This window comes from Marmota flaviventris, chromosome 4, assembly GCF_047511675.1.
Source record: "Marmota flaviventris isolate mMarFla1 chromosome 4, mMarFla1.hap1, whole genome shotgun sequence".
Taxonomy (NCBI): Eukaryota; Metazoa; Chordata; class Mammalia; order Rodentia; family Sciuridae; genus Marmota; species Marmota flaviventris.
The window spans coordinates 78,722,996-78,745,851 of NC_092501.1; the positions used below are offsets into that span (position 1 = coordinate 78,722,996).

At 46.9% G+C, this 22,856-nt stretch overlaps 1 protein-coding gene across 1 annotated transcript in view; it reads right to left on the bottom strand.

Moving 5' to 3' along the window:
- Ret (ret proto-oncogene) overlaps positions 1-22,856 on the bottom strand; it is a 52,598-nt gene that overhangs the window by 20,854 nt on the left and 8,888 nt on the right. Inside the window, exons 2-6 of the mRNA XM_071611300.1 lie at positions 5,540-5,803; positions 3,873-4,160; positions 2,395-2,636; positions 1,316-1,511; positions 332-531 (exon numbers count right to left, since the gene is read on the bottom strand). Coding sequence (XP_071467401.1) covers positions 332-531; positions 1,316-1,511; positions 2,395-2,636; positions 3,873-4,160; positions 5,540-5,803 — 1,190 coding nt within the window. The remainder of the gene's footprint in view (positions 1-331; positions 532-1,315; positions 1,512-2,394; positions 2,637-3,872; positions 4,161-5,539; positions 5,804-22,856) is intronic.

Here is a 22,856-nt window from a genome sequence, read left to right on the forward strand (position 1 = left end):
AACAATCCACTAGGGACATCTTTTCCAAGTCAGCATTCATACTTACATTGCTCTTATATTAGCACAAAAATGTTTTAAAGATATAAAGAGGAAAAGGGCAAAAATAGAGGGGTTTAAGGAGCTCCCAACCCTGCTTGCTCCTAGACCTTTTCTGAGTACCCAGACCACTGCCTCCCTTGCCTTGTGTCTGTGGTTCCACCTGAGTAACTCTCACTGGGTAGCTTAGGGAAGGGGAGTCACCCACCCCAAACCTTACCTTTGATCTGCTAAATAAAGAACCCCACCACTGGGGTTTCCCAACACCTTGGCAGACAGTGGGCCACGGGCTCACCTGGGCATAATGGCGGGCCCCCTTGTTTACAGAGAAGGAATAGGTGCTGGGCAGGCGTAGGATGACAGGTAGCACTGACACATTGAAGTGGAGGAGGAGAACACCTGTCCCTGGACCCTGGAAGTCTGAATCATTGACCAGCACAGTGAGCTGCAGGGATCGGTTCTCTGAGATGGAGATGCTCCGGTTGAGAACCAGCTCTGTGAGTAGGGAACATGATGATGACAATCAAGCTGCTTTGGTTTGGGATGGATCCCTAACACCATGGCACAGCACACCTCCTCCCAGACATGCAGCCCTGAACACATGTGTGCAAACAGCTACTTTCATGCATGGTCCCAAACAACATGTCTGATGGTCAGCCCTCAGTTAAAACCAATATTTAAATGTTGGCTATACTACTGAGATGGAAGCCCAAACTTTCTTTGCTATGGTGGCCTGTGTGTGCATGGATGAGAATTTGTGTATGCGTAAAATGTGTGTTGTGTATGTGTGTGTGTGTGTGTGTGTGTGTGTGTGTGTGTGTGGAGTATGTATATGTGTCCTGATTGTTTCATGTATGTACAGGGTGTTATGTATTTTGGTACATATTTTTTGTGTTAATGTGTATGGGGTGAGTGGTTTATGTGTATTTATGCAGTGCTTATACATATGTGCTTTGTATAAAAGGTGTCTGTGTACAGGGCATTATGTAGTGTGTGTAGATAGGATGTATGCTGTGTTTATATGTAAAGTGTGAGTGATGTGGAGATGTGTGTGGTATATTTGTGCTATGTGTATGTTTTGGTGAGTGCATGGTATATGTATGCAATGCATAGTAGTGTGTGTGGTGTGTATACTACATATGCATAGTATGTGTTATGTGTATGGGGTATTGTGTGGTGAGTATATGGGGTATGTGCGTGTGTTGTGTGGTCTCAAGGGAGGTAAGCTCAGCCAGCCCTGAGGCCCTGGGAAGAGCTATGTGCCACCAGCCATCCTTACTATAGTCATGCACAGTTGCCCGCACGAAGCTGCCGTTGGCCTGGACTAAGGTCTCGTTGGGCGAATGCTCCACGCGGAAGATCTGCTGAGCCCAGGGGTCCCCAGGGAGCAGCGTGTTTGTGTACCGCCTTACAAGTTCCCCAGATGCTGGCACCACATCCGCATCAAAGACACGGAGGGTGGCTACCACGGTGCCCTGTGGAGTAAAGAGAGCATCAGTCAGAGTAGGTGTCCTTGGGAGGACATATGACGTGGCACAGCCCACAAATGGACCAGATGAGCGCTGTCAGAGCCAACCCTGTAGACTGACCAACCTGGGTTTTAGTCATCATGGGACCACTTGCCAGCTGGCCTAGTCACTTTCCTTGGGTGACTCTGCCTCAACTGTACAACAGGTGTGAGGCACTTCCTGTAAGGAGGCTCAGATCAGGTGCCCAAGTGCTGTGCTAACAGTTCTCTTCCAGGTCCCCAAAGTGCAGGGGGACCTGCAGTGCCCAGAGAAGCAGGAAAAGGCAACACAAGGCAAAGGTGGTTCCAGCTTCTCCATTCCATTGCGCCTGCGGATAGGACTGACTGCATTATGGTCTGAGACCCAGCAGGTGGCAGTAGCGCTCCATCACCCCAGGACAGAAAAGGGTGGGGCAGGGATCCGCCTGGGCAATGCAGAAAGATCTCAGCAGGATCTTCAATCCAGTCTTTCCAATACCCAGCTCCTTCCCTTATGCCTTAAAGGCCCTCCTGTGCAAGGGTGGTTACCTATGCACGGGCATGGGGAAGGCCTTCTTGGAAGTGTATCCTCGCCTGGCAAGAAGCCCTGCTGGGGTGCAGAGGCACAGGTGATCAAAAGTGTGCCCCAGACACACCTGGTCAGACTCCAGCTGGGCACAAAGGGTACCCTGGCTCTCAAGTTGGGACCCAGCAGGCTGCTGGTAGGCAGACAGCCTGACAGACAGAGGGACAAATGAAAGGACAGTCACATGGTTGGATGGCTAAAAGACCAAGGGATAAACTTTGGATGGAGATACAGACAACAAACAGAAAGAATGGGAATGACAGACATGCAGGTGCAAGACAAACACCTCCTTCCGCTTGAATTTGACCACTGCACTGGCGGTGTCCACACCTCCAGGGAAGGTGGGGGCCGAGTCGTCCTCATCATACACGGTCACAGGGAAGGGCACCATCACCTCCTCCTCATGCTTTCCAATGCGCACGGTGCACTGGGCTACCAGATCATATTTCTCCTGCTGCTCACGATCCAGGGCCCAGCGCGTGCTCACCTCTAGGCTGTCCGGAGCACAGCGGAAGGGCAGACTCTCACCTGTACACCAAGCAGACGGGAAGCCCAAGTGACCACCTGGCTGAGCACAGGGTGAACTGCTTTCCTCAGGGTCCCACCCAGAGCAGCTGAATGGGTGGGTGGGTGGGGCATTGCAGTCATTGCCAGAACTCATAGGCATGCTGGTAGTAAGAGGAGTTGGTTCGTGGGAGGGCTCTGTATGCCACCTTCCTGGTTCCATAGGGGCAGGGAGCCCTGTGTCACAAGCCCAGATTTGCAGCGATGTGTGGTTTTGTTTTTTTCTGGCTTTCACTCAGGCTGATGGAGAGGAAGCAGTGTGAGAATCCTTTTCCCTGATTAGACAGGAAAGGCCTGGGATGCACTCACACCATCTTACCCCCAGCTTCCATCTGGAGTAGGTTTGTGTGGGGAGCCTGCAGGTCCAAAGAGCCAGCTCCAGGCCATGGCTCATTTTTAAAAAATATTTAGCAACTTTTAAATTACAGAAATAATATTTGCTCATTTCAGAAAATGAGAAATAGAGCCAATAGTTCTACCACTTGAAAACAAACACGGTGAACATTTGGCATATGATTTGATGTTAATGCACAAATATTTCCCTACTTGTGATTTGCATTCCAGCTCTATACCTCTTGCCTTGTAACTTTAGATGGGTCATTCTGCCTCCCTGCCTCAGTTTTCTCCCCAGCAGATGGGATAAGGCTGCTCCATGCCTGGCACTGCCACAGGCTCTACAGAGACTCCCTGTGTCCCTCAGGGTGCACAGATCTGAAAGTTGCTCCCAGACCTGGACCTACCCTGTTCCCATCAACCTCTGCTCTTCTGCACTCCACATGGATGACACAGGGTCCCACTGTGGTACCCTCCAAGGGGCAAGATCTGTCCCACCTGGCACGGACTCACTTTTGCTCAGGGGCCCTTGCCCCAACCACCTAATTAAAGATAGTGGTCTCCACCACTCCCCACTCCCTGTCTCCTTGCTTTTCCTCCCACCTCATTTTTTTCTAGAAACCATCTGATTTCTTTGGTATGTTCACAGGTTCTATCTCTCGTATAAAGGGAAGTTCCTAGCAGGTAGAATGCCAGCCTGTTTATTCACTGCTGCTTCCTTAGCTCCTAGAACAGTATCCGGCCCACAGTAGACATCCAAGAGATATTTCTGGAATGTTAAATAGTGGTGGACAGTAAACCAGATGGCTTATGCTAAGTGCTCACAGCACTGCATCTGGCTTGCAGCGCCATGAGGCAGGCACTCACCTTCCAGAAGCCTGTAGGCCACACTGATGTTAGGGCAAAAGAATTGCACCGGCAGCAGGCGGAACTGATGGAAGGTGCCAGGGGGCCTATTTTCCCGGATGCGGAAGGAGAGGCCCGTCTCAGGGAAGCACAGCTCTCTGGGTTTGAGGGAGCTGCAAGCTGGGAAGGAGGTGTTGTAGAAGGAGAAGTACACGCGGGCACAACCCGGCCACTGGCACTCACTTTCACGCAGGGGTGTGGATGACAGGAAGACCTGGAGGAAGATGGTGAGCAGGGGGAAGCCACCATCTGTAGGGAGAGAAAAAGTCATGGGGAATGGAAAGGGGCAAGAGCTGTGGTCCACAGGACTCTGCTGGGCTCCCAGCCCCAGTCGCCACCTCCCCATCTTGCTGGCTGGATCCTAGGGCCTGGAGCACCAGTGCCCCCCAAGCCCAACCCTCTTGCAATTCAGCTCTCATTTCAAATGACCCTCCTCAGGGAGCCTCGGAGCACTAGGTTTAATGTTCCCGGACCTCCGGCAGGTGGACAGCTTCTCAGGGTTGGCTCCTACAGTATATGGTGACTAGCAGCACTCCCCACACACCACAACTTCCCCAGGTGATTTTGTTTTTGACATATCCTGTGATTAGACTTCCCCAGCACCTACAGGGGAATTTCTATCAGGTTCTACCACCGAGGAACCACAGTAACTTCAACAAGGTCTGGATCTTAGCTCAATTAGGCAGTGCATGGCTCAGGGCTCTGAAGAAACAGAGGCCCATAACAAATTCCACCCTGATCCCCACTAGGGATCTCTAGAGTTCGTCAAGATTCCTACTGGGGGCTCAAGAGGAAGATGGCGGCAACTAAGTGTACATGGAAACAAGGCCCATATCATAGCCCCCTCCTCCAGGAACTGCCCTGGAAGAGAACTGCCCATCCCTCCCCTACTCCACACCAAGGGATTGTGTGACCTTGACTGCCATGGAGTACTGGTCAGTCATTCTTCCAATGCTAGGCAGTGTCACTTGTTCTGTATTTGTGACATATGACCTGCCTCTCACCTATGGACAGGGGCTCAGGGCCATTGTAAGGTTGAGTGAGGCCATGCGTCAGGGCGATATTAGGAAGGGGGAGCTACTGGGTATGTAATCAACATTTCATACCACAAAGCATTGTGATGTATCTCCACCTCACCTGGGGCCATGGTCACATGTGGCCTTGGCTGCAACTGTGACTCCTGGTCTGTGCAGCCTGCCAGGTCTTCCTTTTGCTCTGCTTCCCTCCTTGGATACCTTGGCCAGGACTGAGTCCCCACCAGGTATAAGGGGAGTCTGCTGTCAGTGGGAAGATAGGTTTTCTGGGAACTGCTTCTTCTCCAGCAAGTTCCAGGTCATCAGCTAAATCAAATCCTTGGGATTTTTTCCCCAACCCTTCTGAATCCTTCTTTCATAAGCTCACGGTTAACCTCACTGAAAAAGGCTTCTGAATCCTGGAGAGAGTACCCAAATCATTCCCAGTGGTCTCTAAGCTTGTAACTTCTGCAGGTCAAAGGATCATCAGTGCCCCAAACTTATGGGAGTCCCTTGCCTGGCAACCAGCCTCACCTTGCCCCTTATACCCTTATCCACAAAAGCCCTGGGAAGGGTGGCTTGAGGATGAAGCAGAGGTGGGGTGTGCTCTCTTACTGCGAATGCTGAGCTTCTCCCAGGAAGTGTGATCCAGGCTCTGGTTGAGGTAGAGAAGGCCAGTGTCCTCCTGGACACGGATCCAGTTATTCTCATGCAGCCGTGGGCGATGGAAGCCATAGAGGTGCTGGCCCAGGTGAAAGCTGGGCACCTCTCCAGGGGCATCTCGGAGGGCATGGACATAGAGCAGGGGTGTGCCAGCTGGCTGGTCCACATACAACCTCTCCCAGTAAGCATCTCTAGAGAAGTAGAGGCCCAGGGGAGCTACAAGAAGCAAGGAAGTGTGTGAGGGAGGGTGGAAATAATGGTTTCTTCATGGGTTAAAAATAAAACATCATTAATTTAAAACTCTGATCTTAGCAGGAATTTCTTTTTTTTGTATATTCAGAATTTATTTTAAAGTCTTTTTTAATAATGTATAAAAACATGTAAAGTAATATGAGTTTCTATAGTTTAACTCTACTAATATATATTTACCTGATATCTTGAAGGATCATAAATAATTTCTTTTTGCAAGTCATGAAATTAATACTTCTTAAATGATCAGATATTTTAATAATGGTCTTTTTAAAATTTGTTCCTTCTAGATATACATGACAGTAGGGTATACGTTGACATACATATACACAACAAGTATAACTTGTTCCAAATCGGATCCCATTATTGTGGCTGTATATGATGTAGAGTTACATTGGTTGTGTACTCATATATAAGGATAGGAAAGATATGTCCAATTCCTTCTATTGTCTTTTCTATTCCCATCCCTCTCCCTTCCCTTCATTCCCCCTTGTCTAGTCTGAAGAACTTCTAATTTTCCCCTCCCTTGTTGTGGGTTAGCATCCACATACCAGAAAGTACATTCTGCCTTTGGTATTTTGGGGACTGGCTTATTTAGCTTATTTCACATCCATCCATTTACTGGAAAATGCCATAGTTTTATTCTTCTTTATGGCTGAGTAATACTCTTATGTATATATACTACATTTTCTTTATCCATTCATCTGTTGTAGGGCACCTAGGTTTGGTTCCATAGCTTGGCTTAGCAGGAATTTCTAACTTTTAGTCCAAAGAATGTGAACACAGAATTATTTGTGTACCTAAACACTGACTAAAATTACACTACATTAAAACAGAAAAAAGGAAAAGGAGGGACAAAGGGGAGGAAGTATAAAACTGCTTCAGTATCATTATTTAATTACCCAAGTGTCATAACACCTGAGTCACACACAAGTGGCGCATTCACAGTGGCTTCTGAATAAACCACACAGAGCTAGCATTTTCAAGGGTATGAGATGCTGACAGACAAGCAGGACAGGCAACAACTGCCCGAAACAAAGAAAGAACTTCCTAACGAAGTAGTCAACCTTTAAACACGTTCTTACTATATGACCCAGAACTCTATTCCATTTTCCAATAGAAACAAAAAACATCCATCCATCAAATGACATAATTGTAAATGCAGGATTATTCAGAATAGCTGAGAGCTAGAAAGAGCCTCAGTGCTATACCATGATATAAAGGGATGATATCAATATAAAGGGATGAACTACTGGTATAACAGTCTGGATGGATCTCATGGAAATCATGCCATGCTGAAGAAGTCAGACAGAACGAAGACACAAGGTCTGATTCTAGGTAATTTATTAGACTGGTTGTCTGTTGGGTTGGGATAGGGTTGGCTGCCTGGGAATGACAGGAGGGGACTTTCTGGGAAATGTAAATGATAAGGAGGTAGGTCATGTGGCCATATCCATCTGTCAACATTGTGCAGCTAATATCTGTGCATTTCGACCTCTGCAAATTTTGCCTTAAAAAACTGATAAAACCCCAGTGTGGTTATTGGCAGAGGTGCAGCTGCAATGAGGAAGCTGGAATATTGACCTTGACTGTGACTGGATGAGTCTACAAAGGAGCTTCATGAACTGTGCTGCAATTTGGGGTATGTCCAATGATTTTCATAATAAGAGTGTTTTATTTAATAGTAAGAATTTTCTCGCCATTGATGAGAATGAAATGGAACAGCAAACTGTAGGAAACAGTGTGGTGGTTCCTGAAAACATTAAACACAGAATTACCATCAGACCCAGCAATTCCACTTCTGGGAATAGACTCAAAAGAACTGAAAGTTAGGTCTCAAAGAGACTTCTGCACACCCATGCTCATAGCAGCACTATTCATAATAGCCAAAAGGTGGAAGCAACCCCAATGCTCATCAGTGGATGAATAAATAAACAAAACGTGCTATATATGGTATATACAATGGAATATTATTCTACCTTAAAAAGGAAGGAAATTTGCTGGGCATGATGGTGCATACCTATAATACCAGTGGCTCAGGAGGCTGAAGCAGGAGGATCTCAAGTTAAAAGCCAGCCTCAGCAATGGCAAGGTGCTAAACAATTCAGTGAGACCCTATCTCTAAATAAAATACAAAATATGGCTGGGGATGGGGCTCAGAAGGATGAGTACCCCTGAGTTTAATTCCTGGTATCACACCTCCTAAAAAAAGGGAAGGAAATTCTTTTATTTATTTTTTACCTTATGTTATTTATGACAGTAGAATCCATTTTGATATAATTATACAAGCATTAGATATATCTTATTCTAATTAGGACCTCCATTCTTGTGGATGTACACAATGGTGGGATTCACTGTGGTGTATACAGGAAAATTATGACAGATTCATTCCACTGTCTTTCCTTTTCCTATCTCCTCTTCTTTCTCTTCATTCACCTTTGCCTATTTATTGAATTCCCATTCTTTCCTTACCCTCTTTATTGTGGGTTAGCTTCCATGTTATTAGTGAAAATATTCAACTTTTGGCTTTGGGGGACTGGCTTATTTCACTTAGGATGACAATTTCCAGGACCATCATTTACTAACAAATGTCATAAAGTCATTCTTCTTAATGGCTGAGTAATACTCCATTATGTATATACAGTACATTTTCTTTATCCATTCATCTGTTCATGGGAACATAGCTATTGTTAATTGAGTTGCTGTAAACATGATGTGGCTGTATAACTGTAATACACTGATTTAAAATCCTTTGGATATATACAAAAGAGTAGGATAGCTGGGTAAAACTAGCTGGTTCCATTCCTAGTTTTTTGAGGAATCTCTATATCACTTTCCAGAGTAGTTGTACCAATTTGCTGACCCACTAACAATATGTGTGTACTTTCCCCCACATCCTCACCAAAATGTATTGTTACTTGTATTATTGATAATTGCCATTCTGACTGGAGTGAGATGAAATCTCAGTGTAGTTTTAATTTGCATTTCTCTAATTGCTAGAGAATATTTTTCATATATTTGTTGACCATTCCTATTTCTTCTTTTGAGAAGTGTCTGTTCAGTTCCTTTGCCCATTTATTGACTGGATTATTTGATTTTTGGGGGGGAGTTAAAATTCTTTATATATCCTGGAAATTATTACCCTATCTGAGGTACAGGCAGCAAAGATAAAAAGAAAGGATTTTCTGACACACGATGAACTTCAAGGACATTATGCTAAATGAAATAAGCCAGTCACAGAGAGACAAATATTGTATGATTTCACTTACTAGGAAACCTAAAGTAGTCACACTCATAAGAACCCAAGGTAGAAAGAGGGTTGCGAGGGGCTGGGGATGGGATGGCGAATTATTATTTAATGGGTATTCCGAGTTTCACTTTGGGATGATGGAAAAGTTCTGTGGCTGGATGGTGGTGATGGTTACACAACACCATGAACACTGTGGATGTTCTTATTGCTAATGAACTGTACCCTTAAAATGTAAGTTTAAGATGGTCAATTTTATGTTATGTTTGTTTTTCCACAATCAAAAAAGTACAAATTTTTAAAAAGATGAGTAAACAGGCTAAAATGTTTAAAACACATTGATAAACTCAAATAACTCTACAATGCACAAAAATATCAACACACAAAGCAGATACCAGAAACCCTATACTCCCGCGTGACTGACTTATCTTTTCAATCAGTTAATTCCCACCTAGGTCCCACTTTCCTCACAGCAGCCCCTCTTCCAGGCACCAGCAGAAGATGTCTATTAGGCAGCTGCATGGGTTCTCCTCTGGGATTTGGGAAAGCAATGAAGCGCAACAGGAGGGAGGCAAACGCAATAGGCAAGACCACGTGGGGCTCCAAAGTGATAAGAAAACGAGAAGGCTTCTTGCACTGCGGAATGCTTCTCAAAGAGAACCTCAACGACAACAAAGATGGGAAAGCCAACCTGAAGCAAGCCTTCATCTGGTCCTGGAAGGACATAAAATGTAATATTGTTCTGGTCCTGCCCGTCCCATGGTAGGGCTGCCATGCTCCACTGCCCCGCACTGATGGATTGATAGATTGTAGCCCAAGAATGGAAGGGAAGGTCATTCATGGAAAGCCCCTCCATAGAAGAGGTGGGTATGGGAAGAGGGAGGGCCATGACCTCTGGGAAGCAGGGCTTATATTGTAATTCTTTATATATCCTCTCCCTGTAGCTACCAAGAATTTCACACTGCCAGGGGTAGGGGAAACTAAGGAGGTCCCCGAAAAAATCACATTGTGGAATACTGGAGAGGGAGTGCCACAACTGGACCACTACTCGCTGGCCCCAACCACCAGAGTCTCCTGAGGGGCCACAGCAGAGCTTCCCACACACACCCAATGCTATTCTCCTTTCCCAGTGGCCTAGGAGGTCAAAGCCTCCCCTAGTGGCATCTAATAGCTGGAAGCACAGGCAGACAGCTCAGTGGGCTGGGTCCCAAGAGAACCACAGGTTCCTACCTGCTCCCTGACAATGAGGCAGGTGACTCTCAGCTTCAGGGCAGGTCCTGGGAAAGGACAGCTGATGACATACAGCTCTGTGATGCCTGGAGGCTACAGGAGAGCAGCTGGGCACATGCCAGGGGGAAGCCCTGCTCAGTACACCCCTCCTGCCATAAGGGCAAATTCCATCTGGGAGTCTCCCAGTGATTCATGATGCACTCCTACCTTCAGTGGTAGAGGCTGGGAGGTGGGATAGGCCCACTCCACCCCCCACCAAAAAAAAAAAATTCCACAGGTTCAGGGAGAACGGGCTGGCCTGGCCCTTGCTTTGCAGACCTGGGCCCTCAGGATCATGTGGGGCCCAGTGTTGCTACTGCCAGAAGGGATTTGTGGGTCGGGCAATGATTGTGAACAGAAAGAGTCTTAAATGCATTTAAAATGCCTCCCAGGCGGTCCCTGTGGCAGGGCTCGGCATTATAATGTTCTTTCTTGTCAAAGACACTTCTAGTTAGAAACACATGGTCCAGGGGAAGAACTGAGGAGGTGGGTGCAGGGCCAGTCTCAGGGGTGCAGCCTGGACAATTCAGTGGACCTACTCTTGGAAGGTTCATGCTGGGTTTAATGCTCTGCTACCACTATCTTGAAATTCTTCATGATTCTAGAAAAAGGGGCCCCACAAATGATGCAGCCAATTAAAATATGTAGATGCGAAGTGTGGTTGGTGTTTTGCATCATAGGGATGGGTGGCTTCTGCAGAGAAGAGGGACCTTAATTTAACTATGAACCAGATAGAATGTGCTGAGGACAGGAGGAACAGCCAGTGCAGGTGCATATAGGCCCTCACTTCTTACAGTGTATTATTACCAACCTCTCACTGTCGATTCACACCTACTGGGCACAGCTCCCTCTTTGCAAAAGGCAGACCGAAATGAAGATGAAGGCACATCTGCCCAAGATACCATTTGCTTCCACAGTGCCCCACCTCAGTAAGGACTCAGTTTCACTATTCAATGGGGTATAGTGATGTCACCTTGGGGCAGTGCCTCCTTCAAAATTACCTTCACAGGTAAACCCAACACAGTGCCTGCTAGCCAGCATGGATGACTTCATCTGGTACACACAGTGTTTTAGTCAGCTTTTTCATTGCTGTGACTAAAGGGCCCACTCAGAACAACTGTAGAGGAGGAAAAGTTTATTTGAGGGCTCACAGCTTCAGAGGTATTAGTCCACAGAAGGCCATTCCCCAGGGCTTGAAGTGAGGCAGAATACAATGGCAGAAGAGTGTGGTAGAGGAAAGCAGTTCACAGGATTATCAGGAAGCAGAGAGAGTGGTCTCCATTTGTCAGATACAAATATATACCCCAAAGCCATGCCCCAACTCCCTACCTCCTCCAGCCACACTCTACCACTTCAGTTACCACTCAGTTAATCCCTATCAGGTGATTAATTCACTGGATTATGACTCCTGTTTCCTCTGAACCTTCCTGCATTGTCTCACATATGAGCTTTTGAGGGACACCTCACATCCAAACCATGACACACAGTCACCCAGCTGTGATTTTTGTTTTGATTCTGTCCCTGTTTTCATCCTGGCAAGACCATTTCCAATACTCCACACTTGCCTGAGATTTTGAGTTTATTCATATTTGGATGCATATGGAACCAGTCCTGAGCTCCGTCCTCCCATACATGTACACGCGCTCTTACACAAGCCTTGTCATACACTTTGTCCATGTAGGTACATTTTCAGGTCCATTGCTGGATCTGAGCATTCTACTCTGCTGGTTATCACAATGCATGTGTCTTCTGGCCCTCTGAATTCTGCTGCCTGGCAGTCTGAAGGGAAGGGGTATGGATATATCCAGGATGCTCCACTCTAGCTGTATGCCCAAAGTTTGCAGTCCCTTGGTCTCTGTGCAGCCCATGCCCAAGCCCAGCAACAAGCTTCCAAAAATCCCCCAAATGATCTTCCCGTGTGTTAGTCACAGTCTCTGCTCTATGCCCTCACAATGGCCAGCCCTGATCCTGTGACCCAGCTCCTTTAGCGGGCTCTGACTACTGCTGGGGAGGGTGTTCTTCCTCTTCAAGGGTACATCAGAGGGCTCTGCCATGCCTCTGGTTACTCTTTCACAAAAGTTAGGAACTTTTAGCTAAACTGCTGCAGTTTCAATGCCTGCCCACATGGGTTTATCTCTGGTTGGACCCAGACTGACACATACATCATTGTCTTAGACTCATTCTTTCATACATAGGCATTGCATCATACTTTCTCACATTCTTTTTTTTTTTTTTTTTTTTGATACTGGGGTTTGAACTCAGGACCTCTCAACTACTAACCCACATTTCCAACCCTTTTTGATTTTATTTAGATACAGGTCTCACTTTTGCTGAGGCTGGCTTTGAACTCACGATCCTCCTGTCTCAGCCTCCCGAGCTGCTGGGATTATAGGCGTGCACCACTGCCCCGGCACTTTATTTTTATATATAAGCACACACACAGTCACACATAGTCTCATAGTCACAGTCTTGCACACTGTTGTACCCTCACCATCCCATACAAATACAGATATTTTCATGCTGCTGCTCACCTACTCTCGCATACATTCTTTCGTACACTCAATGCAGACACACTAAGCATGGCCCCAGCACTGTATGCTCCAGTCATGCCTACTGGGCTGCCTGAAGCAGGGGCTGACCGCTACTAACTCTGCACAGAGTTCTGGCTGCCCCAAGTGCCCGCTGAAAGCCACATGTGGCTCACCTGAAGCTCCTTGGACCTCACCACCATCATCTGTGGTAATCATGCGACCCTTTGACCCTTCCAGGGCAGACCTGGGCAGGCCCTCCCTGTAGATGCCCTAGGGCCCTCATTCCACCTCTGCTATTCACAGGACACTGGCACAAACATAGTAAGTTGACCAGAGGAAATACAGTTTATGCCATCCTGTGCATAAACACAAATGCAGCTCCAGACAATTAAACATCTCTTCAGGATGGCCACATAAACATTGGAATTCAGAACTTCAAAGGAAGGGAAAAAAATTGCAAGAATGGTACAGTTCAAGCACTTGGTGAAATTAGAAGCCACTCCATTGCTTGGGCAGGGCAGACGCTTCCTGCAGAATCCCTCTCAGGCACCAGCCCTGCTCCCACCCTTGACAAGTGGCAGACGATGCAGATGACAGTTTTATTATGACCCAGCAGAATTTTCTTAACAGACGATTTCCTAATGCAATCATCTTCCTGAGAATGGGAAACAGACCTCTGTGGCTCCTCCTCAGGGGCCAGGGTATGAGGAGGTGACTCTCCCTAGTGCAGACCAGATGTCCCTGTGGGGGGTCCCTCAGCCTAGAGCTGGACAGTCATCCTCTCAGGATGTGACCCATCTACCTCACTGCTCCCCTCCTACTTCCCATTCTGTTTTTTCTTTACTGTAGTCAAATATTTGACACAAAAGAATACATTTTTACAGACTGTCTACATTGAATGAGCAATCACGAGCCTTGAGGCCTCTGCTCAACTGAACTGGCATTTAAAAGCGTTCCTATAATCCCAGTGGCTCAGGAGGCTGAGGCAAGAGGATGGCCAAAGTTCAAAGCCAGCCTCAGCAAAAATAAGGCACTGAGCAAATCAGTGAGACCCTGTCTCTACATAAAAATACAAAATAGTGCTGGGGATGTGATTCAGGCACTGAGTGCCCCTGAGTTTGATCCCTGTTCCCCAAAAAAGCATTCCTGCCCCATCCCACTCATTGTTATAGGAGCCTGTGGCTTGCCTTTTTTTTTTTTTTAAAAAAAAAAAAAAAAACAGTTTTATTTTAATCTTGGCAATGTATTTATTTTTCCGGGTAGAGAATTCTGTGTGGTTGGTCATTTTCTTAATCCTCTGAAGGCAGGGCTCTTGGACTTTCTGCTTCTTTGGCTCTGTTGAGCACTCTGTGCTCACTCTGGCAGCTGCCCCTACCCCCTGGTATTCACTCCCTCCTCTATGGCTGCTCTGAGGACCTCCTCTGTCTTTGGTGTTCACCAGCATCATTCTGATTCCATCCATGCCTGCTCACCCCCTTTGCTGGCCGCCTCCAGCTGCTATGGTTTATATGTGATTTGTATCTGTCCCCCAAGGCTTCACATGTTGAATTTAATCCCCATTGTGATGTATTAACAGGATGGACACTTGATTTGACTATGGTGTTTAGAAATGATTGGGATTAGATGAAGGTATTAGGGTGAACCTGCCATGCTTGAATTTTAGTGACTTTATAAGAGGAGGCAGACCAGATGAACACATACCTACACATGTACACATGTTCCCTGTCTTTTATCATGTGATGCCCTGCCTCACTTTGGGACTCTGCCAGCAAGAAGGGTGTTGCTAGATGTAGTTGCTCGACCTATCACCTCCAGAATTGTGAGCCAAAGCAAACCTTTTTTCTACATAAAGAAACCTGCTTCAGGTATCCTGTTATAGTAACAAAAAAGGACTAGCACAAGGGCCTAACCTCTAGATATTGGAAGCTATCTGTTCTCTGTCTATATTCTTTCCCAGTAAAGAGCAGCCATCCTTTACTCTTTATGCTGATGACCATGACATTTCCACCCTCAGCCCTGATTTTGTCCCTGATTTTGTCATAGCCATTATCCATCAACTCCTATATCTTAGTCTGGCTTGGAGAATGATCTGACCCTCCCAACTAAACCTGCTCCCCTCATTCTGCTGCACCCCCATCATGGTACCATCCTACCTAGTCATTCAGGCCACATACCTGAGTCACCCAGAACCTTTCCTCTTTCACCCCTTTCACTAGCTCACTGAATCCCCAGGGCCTCCTCCAGCCCAACTCATCGTGCTCCATCCTCTAAGGTCATGTGCGGCTCCCTGGGCCCACTTTCGACCCCTCAGGCCACTTGCAACAGAGCAGCCAGGGACAGTAAGACCATGGCACCCTCTATGTAGTGCTCTGCATTTTCTGCCCATTGTATGCAGAATACAACACCTCACCAAGGTCCTGAAGCTGGGCCACATCTGTCCCCAACTCACCCTACTATGACGTAAGAGCTCACCTTCCAGCCACATCCATCAACTTCTTTTTTTAATTAATTAATTTATTTTTTATTGGTTGTTCAAAACATTACAAAGCTCTTGACATATCATATTTCATACATTAGATTCAAGTTGGTTATGAACTCCCAATTTTACCCCAAATACAGATTGCAGAATCACATCGGTTACACATCCACATTTTTACATAATGCCCTATTAGTAACTGTTGTATTCTGCTACCTTTCCTATCCTCTACTATCCCCCCTCCCCTCCCCTCCCATCTTCTCTCTGAACTAAGTGTACAAATGAATGAGTGAGCCAATAAATGAATCCACAAATAAACTAATAAAGAAGTGGGTCCATGGACATGAGTATGAAAGGGCTGGGCATGGTTAGGAAATAGTCAGAATCTGAAAAGGAACAGCAGGGGCTGGGCCAGGGAGGTGGGTGAAATCAGACCCTCTGGGTGGTCTCACTGGTGCGGGGAGCCTGTTAGACAATCAGCAGCAGGATAGCACTGTGCAGATGGCCCTCCTGAGCTTACGTGCAGTGTCTTCCAGTTCACTAGTGGCCTTGATGAGGCCAGCAGCCAGCTCTGAGCAAACAAACCTCAGGCTGAGAATAAAACCACTCACCTTCAGCTCAGGAAATGATTTACTGGTAACCAAGGAGCATGGCCAGCTGGTAGCTGTCCACCACAGCACGCATGCACAGGTGGGGCACCTGCAGCGGGCTGCAGAGGCCCTGTGGTCACGGTGCTCTGTGCAGCTGCAGGCTGCTTTTGCACAAGACTGTCATCTAATTTTGCTTTTAGGAAGAAAGCATAGATTATGGGATACTCTACTGCAAATGACAATTCTGGAGGAGGGAGTAATAAGAATCTGTTTTTTAAAATTATTTTAAATTGTTATGTGTAAAATACACATAACAAAAAATTGACCAGCTAAACCATTTCTAAGTGAACATTTCAGTGGCATTAGGTACATTCATAACTGTGAAATCATAACCAACATCCATTCACAGAACTACTTTCATCTTGTAAACTCAAACTCTGTCCCCATTAAATATCAACTCCTTCTTCCTTCCTCTCCCAACCCCTGAAACCACCATTCAATTTTCTGTCTTAATGACTCTGACCACTCTAAGAACTTCATCTGAGAGGAATCACACAGTATTTATTTTGTTGTGATTAGCTTATTTCACCTGGCGTAATGTTTTCAAGGTTCATCTGAGCTATGGCCTGTATCAGAATTTACTCCCCTTTTTAAGGTTGAATAATATGCCTTGGCAAATACTATGTTTTGTTAATTCATTTGTCCATCAATAAATGTGTAATTGCTTCTGCCTTTTGGCTATTATGAATAATGATGCTGTGAACATAAGTATAAATATATATCTTCAAGACTCTGCTTTCAATTATTTGGAGTATATACTCAAGAGGAATTACTAGGTCTATTTGAGAAACGTCCATACTGTTTTCCACAGTGGCTGTGCCATTTTACATTCTCACCATCAGTGTACAAGTGTTCCAATTGCTCCACATCCTTGCCAGCATCTGTTGTTTGTTATTTCTTTGATAGTAGACATCCCAATGGGTGGTAAGTGGTATCACATGGTGATTTTGATTTGCATTTTCCTAATGATTAGTAATATTGAAAATCTTTTCATGATCCTATTGGCCATTTGTAAATCTCTGCTTGAGAAATGTTTTAACACATTTTTGAATTGGGTTTCTGTTGTTGTTGAGTTATAGTAGTGCTTTTAGATTCTGGATATTAATCTGTATTAGATATATGACTTGCAAATATTTTCTCCCATTCCATGGGTTATATGAAATACATATTGATTATGTCCTTGCTTCACAGAAAATTTTACTTTTAATGTAGTCCAATCCATTTGTGGTTGTTATAGTTGTTGCCTGTGTTTTTGGTGTCTTGCCGGGGGAGCCCAGTTTTAAAGAAGTGCCCACAGCTACAACGTTTGCCAGGACTGAGGTCAAGCAAAAGCAATAATCTCAGCTCATCTGGCATCTCACCCTTGACTCACGGGCTGCCTGCCACAGGACGAGTAAAGACTGGATTCCACGGCAGTTCCTACCTTGGCTGCTAGTCACTCACAAGACCATGGCATGCAGGACTAGGGGAGACCTGAGGGCACACACTGGCCTGCTCACCTGCACCAATCCTTGGTGGGACTGAGGGGCCAGGAAGCCTACAGAGGAGGTAGCCTCAGTTCCTGACAGGCAGCCATGGTACAACTGTTTGTGTGCTCCTGATGGCACTATCTGCCCTAGCAGGTGGCATGTGTATAGTGCCCAGGGCCCACAAAAGTTATTTGGGTTGAAATTTATTTTAAAATCAAAAGGAAGAACTAAATATAATGAGAAGGAATACAATGATAAAGTGGCCTGGGGTTTTGTCTTATACCATCACAGTGATAAAATACCTCCTGCTTCAGCCCCCCAAGTGCTGGGATCACAGGTGTGTGCCACTGTGCCTGACTAGATTTTACTTTTTGATGGGGAAAGAGCCCATGGCTCATGGTGTGCTGTGATCCAAATGCCTTAGGTGGGTATCTGAGGCCCCAGGACAAGACTCAGCACATTCAGCCTTGGGGAAGGCAGGGACCCACCCAAGGTCCCACATAGAAGGCAGCCTAGACTCAGGTCAGTCTTGAATATCTTCTAATGCGGAATCCTTCCCCTTCCAAGCCTCTATCTACACATGCAAGGTGCCAACCCCAGAAGCATTACTAACAACCACGAGGCATTGGCTTCTTATGCTGGATTAACTATATCCTGCTCCATTTCCCCAATTCCCTGTCTTCCCTGCACCTGGGGGATAGCTCTCATGGCCTCTGACCCTGGAGATTCAGTGACTTCTTGGCTTCCCACCTGTGTGAGGCAGCTACCACACACATCTGTTTTCCCAGGTGTCTTCCTGTGCCTTTTGGGGGCACTGGCCTGCTTAGAGATGTGCAGTGCACCCTGTCACTCCCGCACAACCACAGCCTGGATGTGCAGCCTACACATTCTCATTATCTGCTCCTTGACTCCAGGCCTCAGCACTGGCTCTGCCCAGCCTTTGTCATGGGTCCAGGGTGCAGCTCCCTCCTGTTCTCCCCACCTATCCAAGTCCCACCTGCTGCCCCAGGTGAGCCCTTGTTCTAGTTCCAACCTTCACTGCAAGCCCTAACCTGGATGGCCTCCACTCCTTTAACTCTCAGGGCATTTGTATGAAGCAGACAGGTGTCCCCCAGTTCTTTTCCTGGAATAGACCTGTTCTTTCTCAGTCATCACTCCATCCTCCTGGGGTCTCTCACTAGCACAATTCTGAGGGTGAAAGAACCAAAGCCAGAGAGTTCAGAGAGCTGTCTGAGTCTCTGCAATGAGAGCAGGTGGGACTGGCCATGTTCCTGGTGCCTCCCCAACTGTGTGGAATATTCATGTAGCTGGGGGTGCCCTTCCCCATACAATGCTCTTGGCCCTGGTGTGTGGCAGAAACATCCTTTAAGCATCTAATATCTCTAGATAATGGTCCCCAGGATAGTTAGGAGTGCCATATAGAAAGAACTAATATCCATTCCCCATACTGCCCACCCACCTGGGGAGAAGTGACAGCAAATGGGTCCTGAGCACTTCCTTGAGTAGCCAAGGGAATAGCCATCCTGGAAGCCTCCACTCGGTCAAGAAATGGACTCAAATGACCAGGGCTCCTGAACACACACAGTCCCTATGCAGGGCAGAGAGCTTGCTGGTGAGGAATAGATAGATGGCCCCTTCCCTAGTGAGTACTCCTAGGTTTCAGAGATGAACATGTTAGAATGTAAGGCTGCTGACAATGGGATGCCCATAGCCCTCAACAGGACTATCAGGAAAGTGGACTCTGGGGTCTGTAAGTATACTTCCTGTTGTTCCACTGATCACAGGATGCAGAGGTAATATGGACCAAGGGTCAGAACAGCCTGCATTGTCACACATGTTGATGCTCAGTCAATGCATTTGCTCCATCTGAACAGGTAGAAACCCTGGGTGGGAACAATCTGAGGAGCCAGAGGTGTTGCATCCTGGGGATGAACCCTGAGGAGAGTCACACCAAGTCCCCTGATAGCCCTGCAGAGAAGAAAGAAGACACTGCTTTGCAGGAGCACTGGACACCTCTGTGATGTACCATCTGTCTGCCAGTCACATGAGATGGCTGTACTGTGCTCGAGCAGTGGCTGAGGAGGGCCTGAGAGGGAAATACCAGCTCTAGGAGTCCTGAGGGTACCTAGGCCTTGGGGGCCATGTTTACCTGAGAGTGTAGGAAGCATGCGTGTGCCTGTGGAGGCTGGGGCATGTCTAGTGTGCCTGATGTGGAAGGTGCTTCCCTGCTTTGCTGATTCCATGTGGCACTACTGTCTCTGTTATCAGTTTTAAAATATTATTTCTCAGGGGCTTGGGCAGACCTAAACTGCCCATTCTAAAAAAGACTGAGAGGCAGGCAGGAGAGCTGTCCACAGATTGAAGCCAGAGAAGCAGCTGTCCTAAGGGGTACAGCACCTAGGGAAGAAGAGACAGTGCGCAGTCAGGACAGAGGGGCAGGAAGAGTGGGCTGAAGGCAATGGAGATAGTAAGGGCAGTTCAGAAGGAAAGAGCTGCAGGTGGTAATTGCTGGCTGGAACAAGAAGCCCAGCTGCTTGGGACCAGAAAGTCATGAATTTAGAGAACCTGGCAGAAGAAGCATGTTGAGCAGCTTGTGCCAGGCAAGAGAGGACTCCATTTAGGGTGATGGAGAACACCAAGTGTGGCAGGGTAGGGGCACTGGCCTGGACAAGGGATACAGGTTCTGTGTCTCAGTTTTCTCCTATGCACCCAAGGAGACTCAAAGTTCCCATCTCACAGGGCTGTCAGGAACTAAACTGAGTCAATGCACATGAAGTTCTCAGATAACAGCACCTGTCACCATCCTCATCCCCACCACTTCCATTCCCATCACTACCACCACCATCATCACCATGTCCACCATCCCCATCACCACCATTGTAATCATAAACATCATCTCCATCTCCCCCATAACCATCTTCTCCACCATCATCACCACCTCCACCATCACTACCTACCACTCTGACGGCTTTGAGGGCTTCCAAATGAAAGCAACTTTGCCAGACTTGGCCCTCGCTAGATGTGTTAAGAAAGCTGTGCTTTAAAAACACACAGGGGCAGCAGTGGATCTGTCTTGCTTATTGTTGAATCTCAGAAACTTCCCTGCTGCCTGCCCTGGAGAAAGTGTAAAGGAAAGGCATAAGGCAGGCTTTAGTAACTTGATGGTACATAGGAACCAACTGCTTGGGCTTCTGGCTCTTGGCCCAGCTGTATTGACAAGCCAATGCTACCTTTGTGGAAAGTCTGACAGCTTGTTTCAATCCTGGTGTCCTGAGTTTAAGCCTCTGCACAACCATCAAGAAAATGCTACTCTCTGCAGATGTATAGATAGCTTAGTGTATGTACTGGGTGCTCAATAATTGTCTGAGCCAGCTATTTTCCTATTGTTCAATACTAGTCATCAGTGCATCCTCAGCCCTAGATTTTGATTTGTTCTTTTCAAAATTCCGTGAACAACCCTCAGCAGGAAGCCTGTGCCTCTGAAGGCACCATGAGGTTTGAGTGGCTATCTTGGTCTGGGCTGAACACATGGTAAGAGAAACCTAGATGCCCAGCCCAGAGGGAGGAACAAGCAGCTATCCTAGTACACATGGGATGTCAGGGCTTCCTGAAATGAACTATGGAGACCTCCATGTTCCTATTCCCGAGGCTTCTGTCTAAGTCTTGTGCCCCAAATTCTCCTGGTTCACCTGCTCAGACTTCATGCACAACACAACTCTCAAGGCTCTGGCCACGTCATCCCTCCAGTCTGGTCCTCTACATGCAGTAAAGCAGAGGATCCAGAATGCAGTGCAGTGTCTCTCAAAACACCTGTCCTACTGCAACCCCAGTCAGCAGGGCGGCTGGTGGCCTGTAAGAGCAACTGAACAGAGGAGGAACCACAGCTATCCTTGCATACCTGAGGCACATCTCTCAAACTGTGTAGAATTCTTTCTCATATATGTCACCTGAGCTCCCTCTACAGAATGAAGACATCTCTATTCCTACTCAGTGCCAGGAAATGTCAGTGCAGAATTCACATTCATATCTCACACTCATAGTGGAACTGCAACTGGGACCTCTCTCCTATACCCCTAGGTCATCAGCAAGTGTTGGTCCCGTCTATTTTTACACCCTATACTAGCACTCTTTTTGTCATGTTCAATATTAACTGAGATTTCTATAGTGCTGTTTTAAACAGGTCACATGCATCAAACCACCAATTGTCAGAGGCAGGGGCTATGAGGATTCCTCACTTCTGTTGTAGCTGAGGAAGGGTTCTGGGACAGGGCTAAGGTTTGGGAGCTATTGGGCATTGGGGGAGCCGGCACCTCAGGACTGTCCTCTGCACACAGACCCAACCTTCTGCTCTGAGGGTCTTGGGCCCCAGCCTTGCACTCAGCATGTGCCACCGCCACCACCCACACTTCCACACCCACCCAGACCAGCTGCAGTGGCCTTGTCGAGATGATGGACACTCTTGCCCAAATGTGATTTCCCAGCTGCTACCAACTTAATCACCAGCCTCACTGGCAGCTCCTTCCGGTTTCTATGCAAAGGAACTGCCAATTAGGTTACAATTAATTTCTTTCCTAGGGCAAATAATGACTAGAAAAGGACTGACCACCCAAGTGGCCTGCCAATGACCGGGGGCAGGTCACCAGACCCCCTTGGCTCCAGGGCTTTCTGTGGTGCTCCTTGACCCCCGTCAACTGCATTGTACACCAGCCTCAATAAAACAGGGATAAGACATCACCGGCTGTGACCCTGGTGCTTCCAAACTGGGCAGCTGTTGTCCATGCACCCAGCAGGAAACCATGACTCAGAGCATGTCCACATGCTAATTTAAACAAACCAGTCACCCTACATATCTCAAAGCTCCTCAAGCCAGAGTTGGTCCTGAGCATTTTTACACCTCATCCTCAGTACCCTTTTTGTCATGCTCGATGTTAACCAAGATTTCTACAGGGTTGTTTTAAACATGTCACATGCATCAAACCACCAACTGTCCGAGGTAGGGGCTATTAGGATTCCTGTCCCACAGAGGAGTAATCTGAGGCAGAGAAAGGTTAAGTACCTTGCCCAAGGACACAGAGTGAGCTAGCACTTAAGCTAGAGTTTAGCCCAGGCTCTTCTGCTCAGTGACAGCTGTACACACAGAAAAGCCAGGGTCCTGAGACCTGGGACTCCAGGTCACTTGCCTGAGGTCCCAGACCAAAAAATGCCACCAGAGTAACCATTGTAAATAACCTTCCCTCAGCCTCCTCAAAAATGCAGGTGCCTCAAGAACCTCCTTGTACAAACTGACTCTTTAATATTTCAGTGAAATGGGGTGAAGGCCCAGGAAGGTGAGACCAGGAAGAAGTTTGCTTAGGCAGTGCCTGCCCACTAGGGTCAGG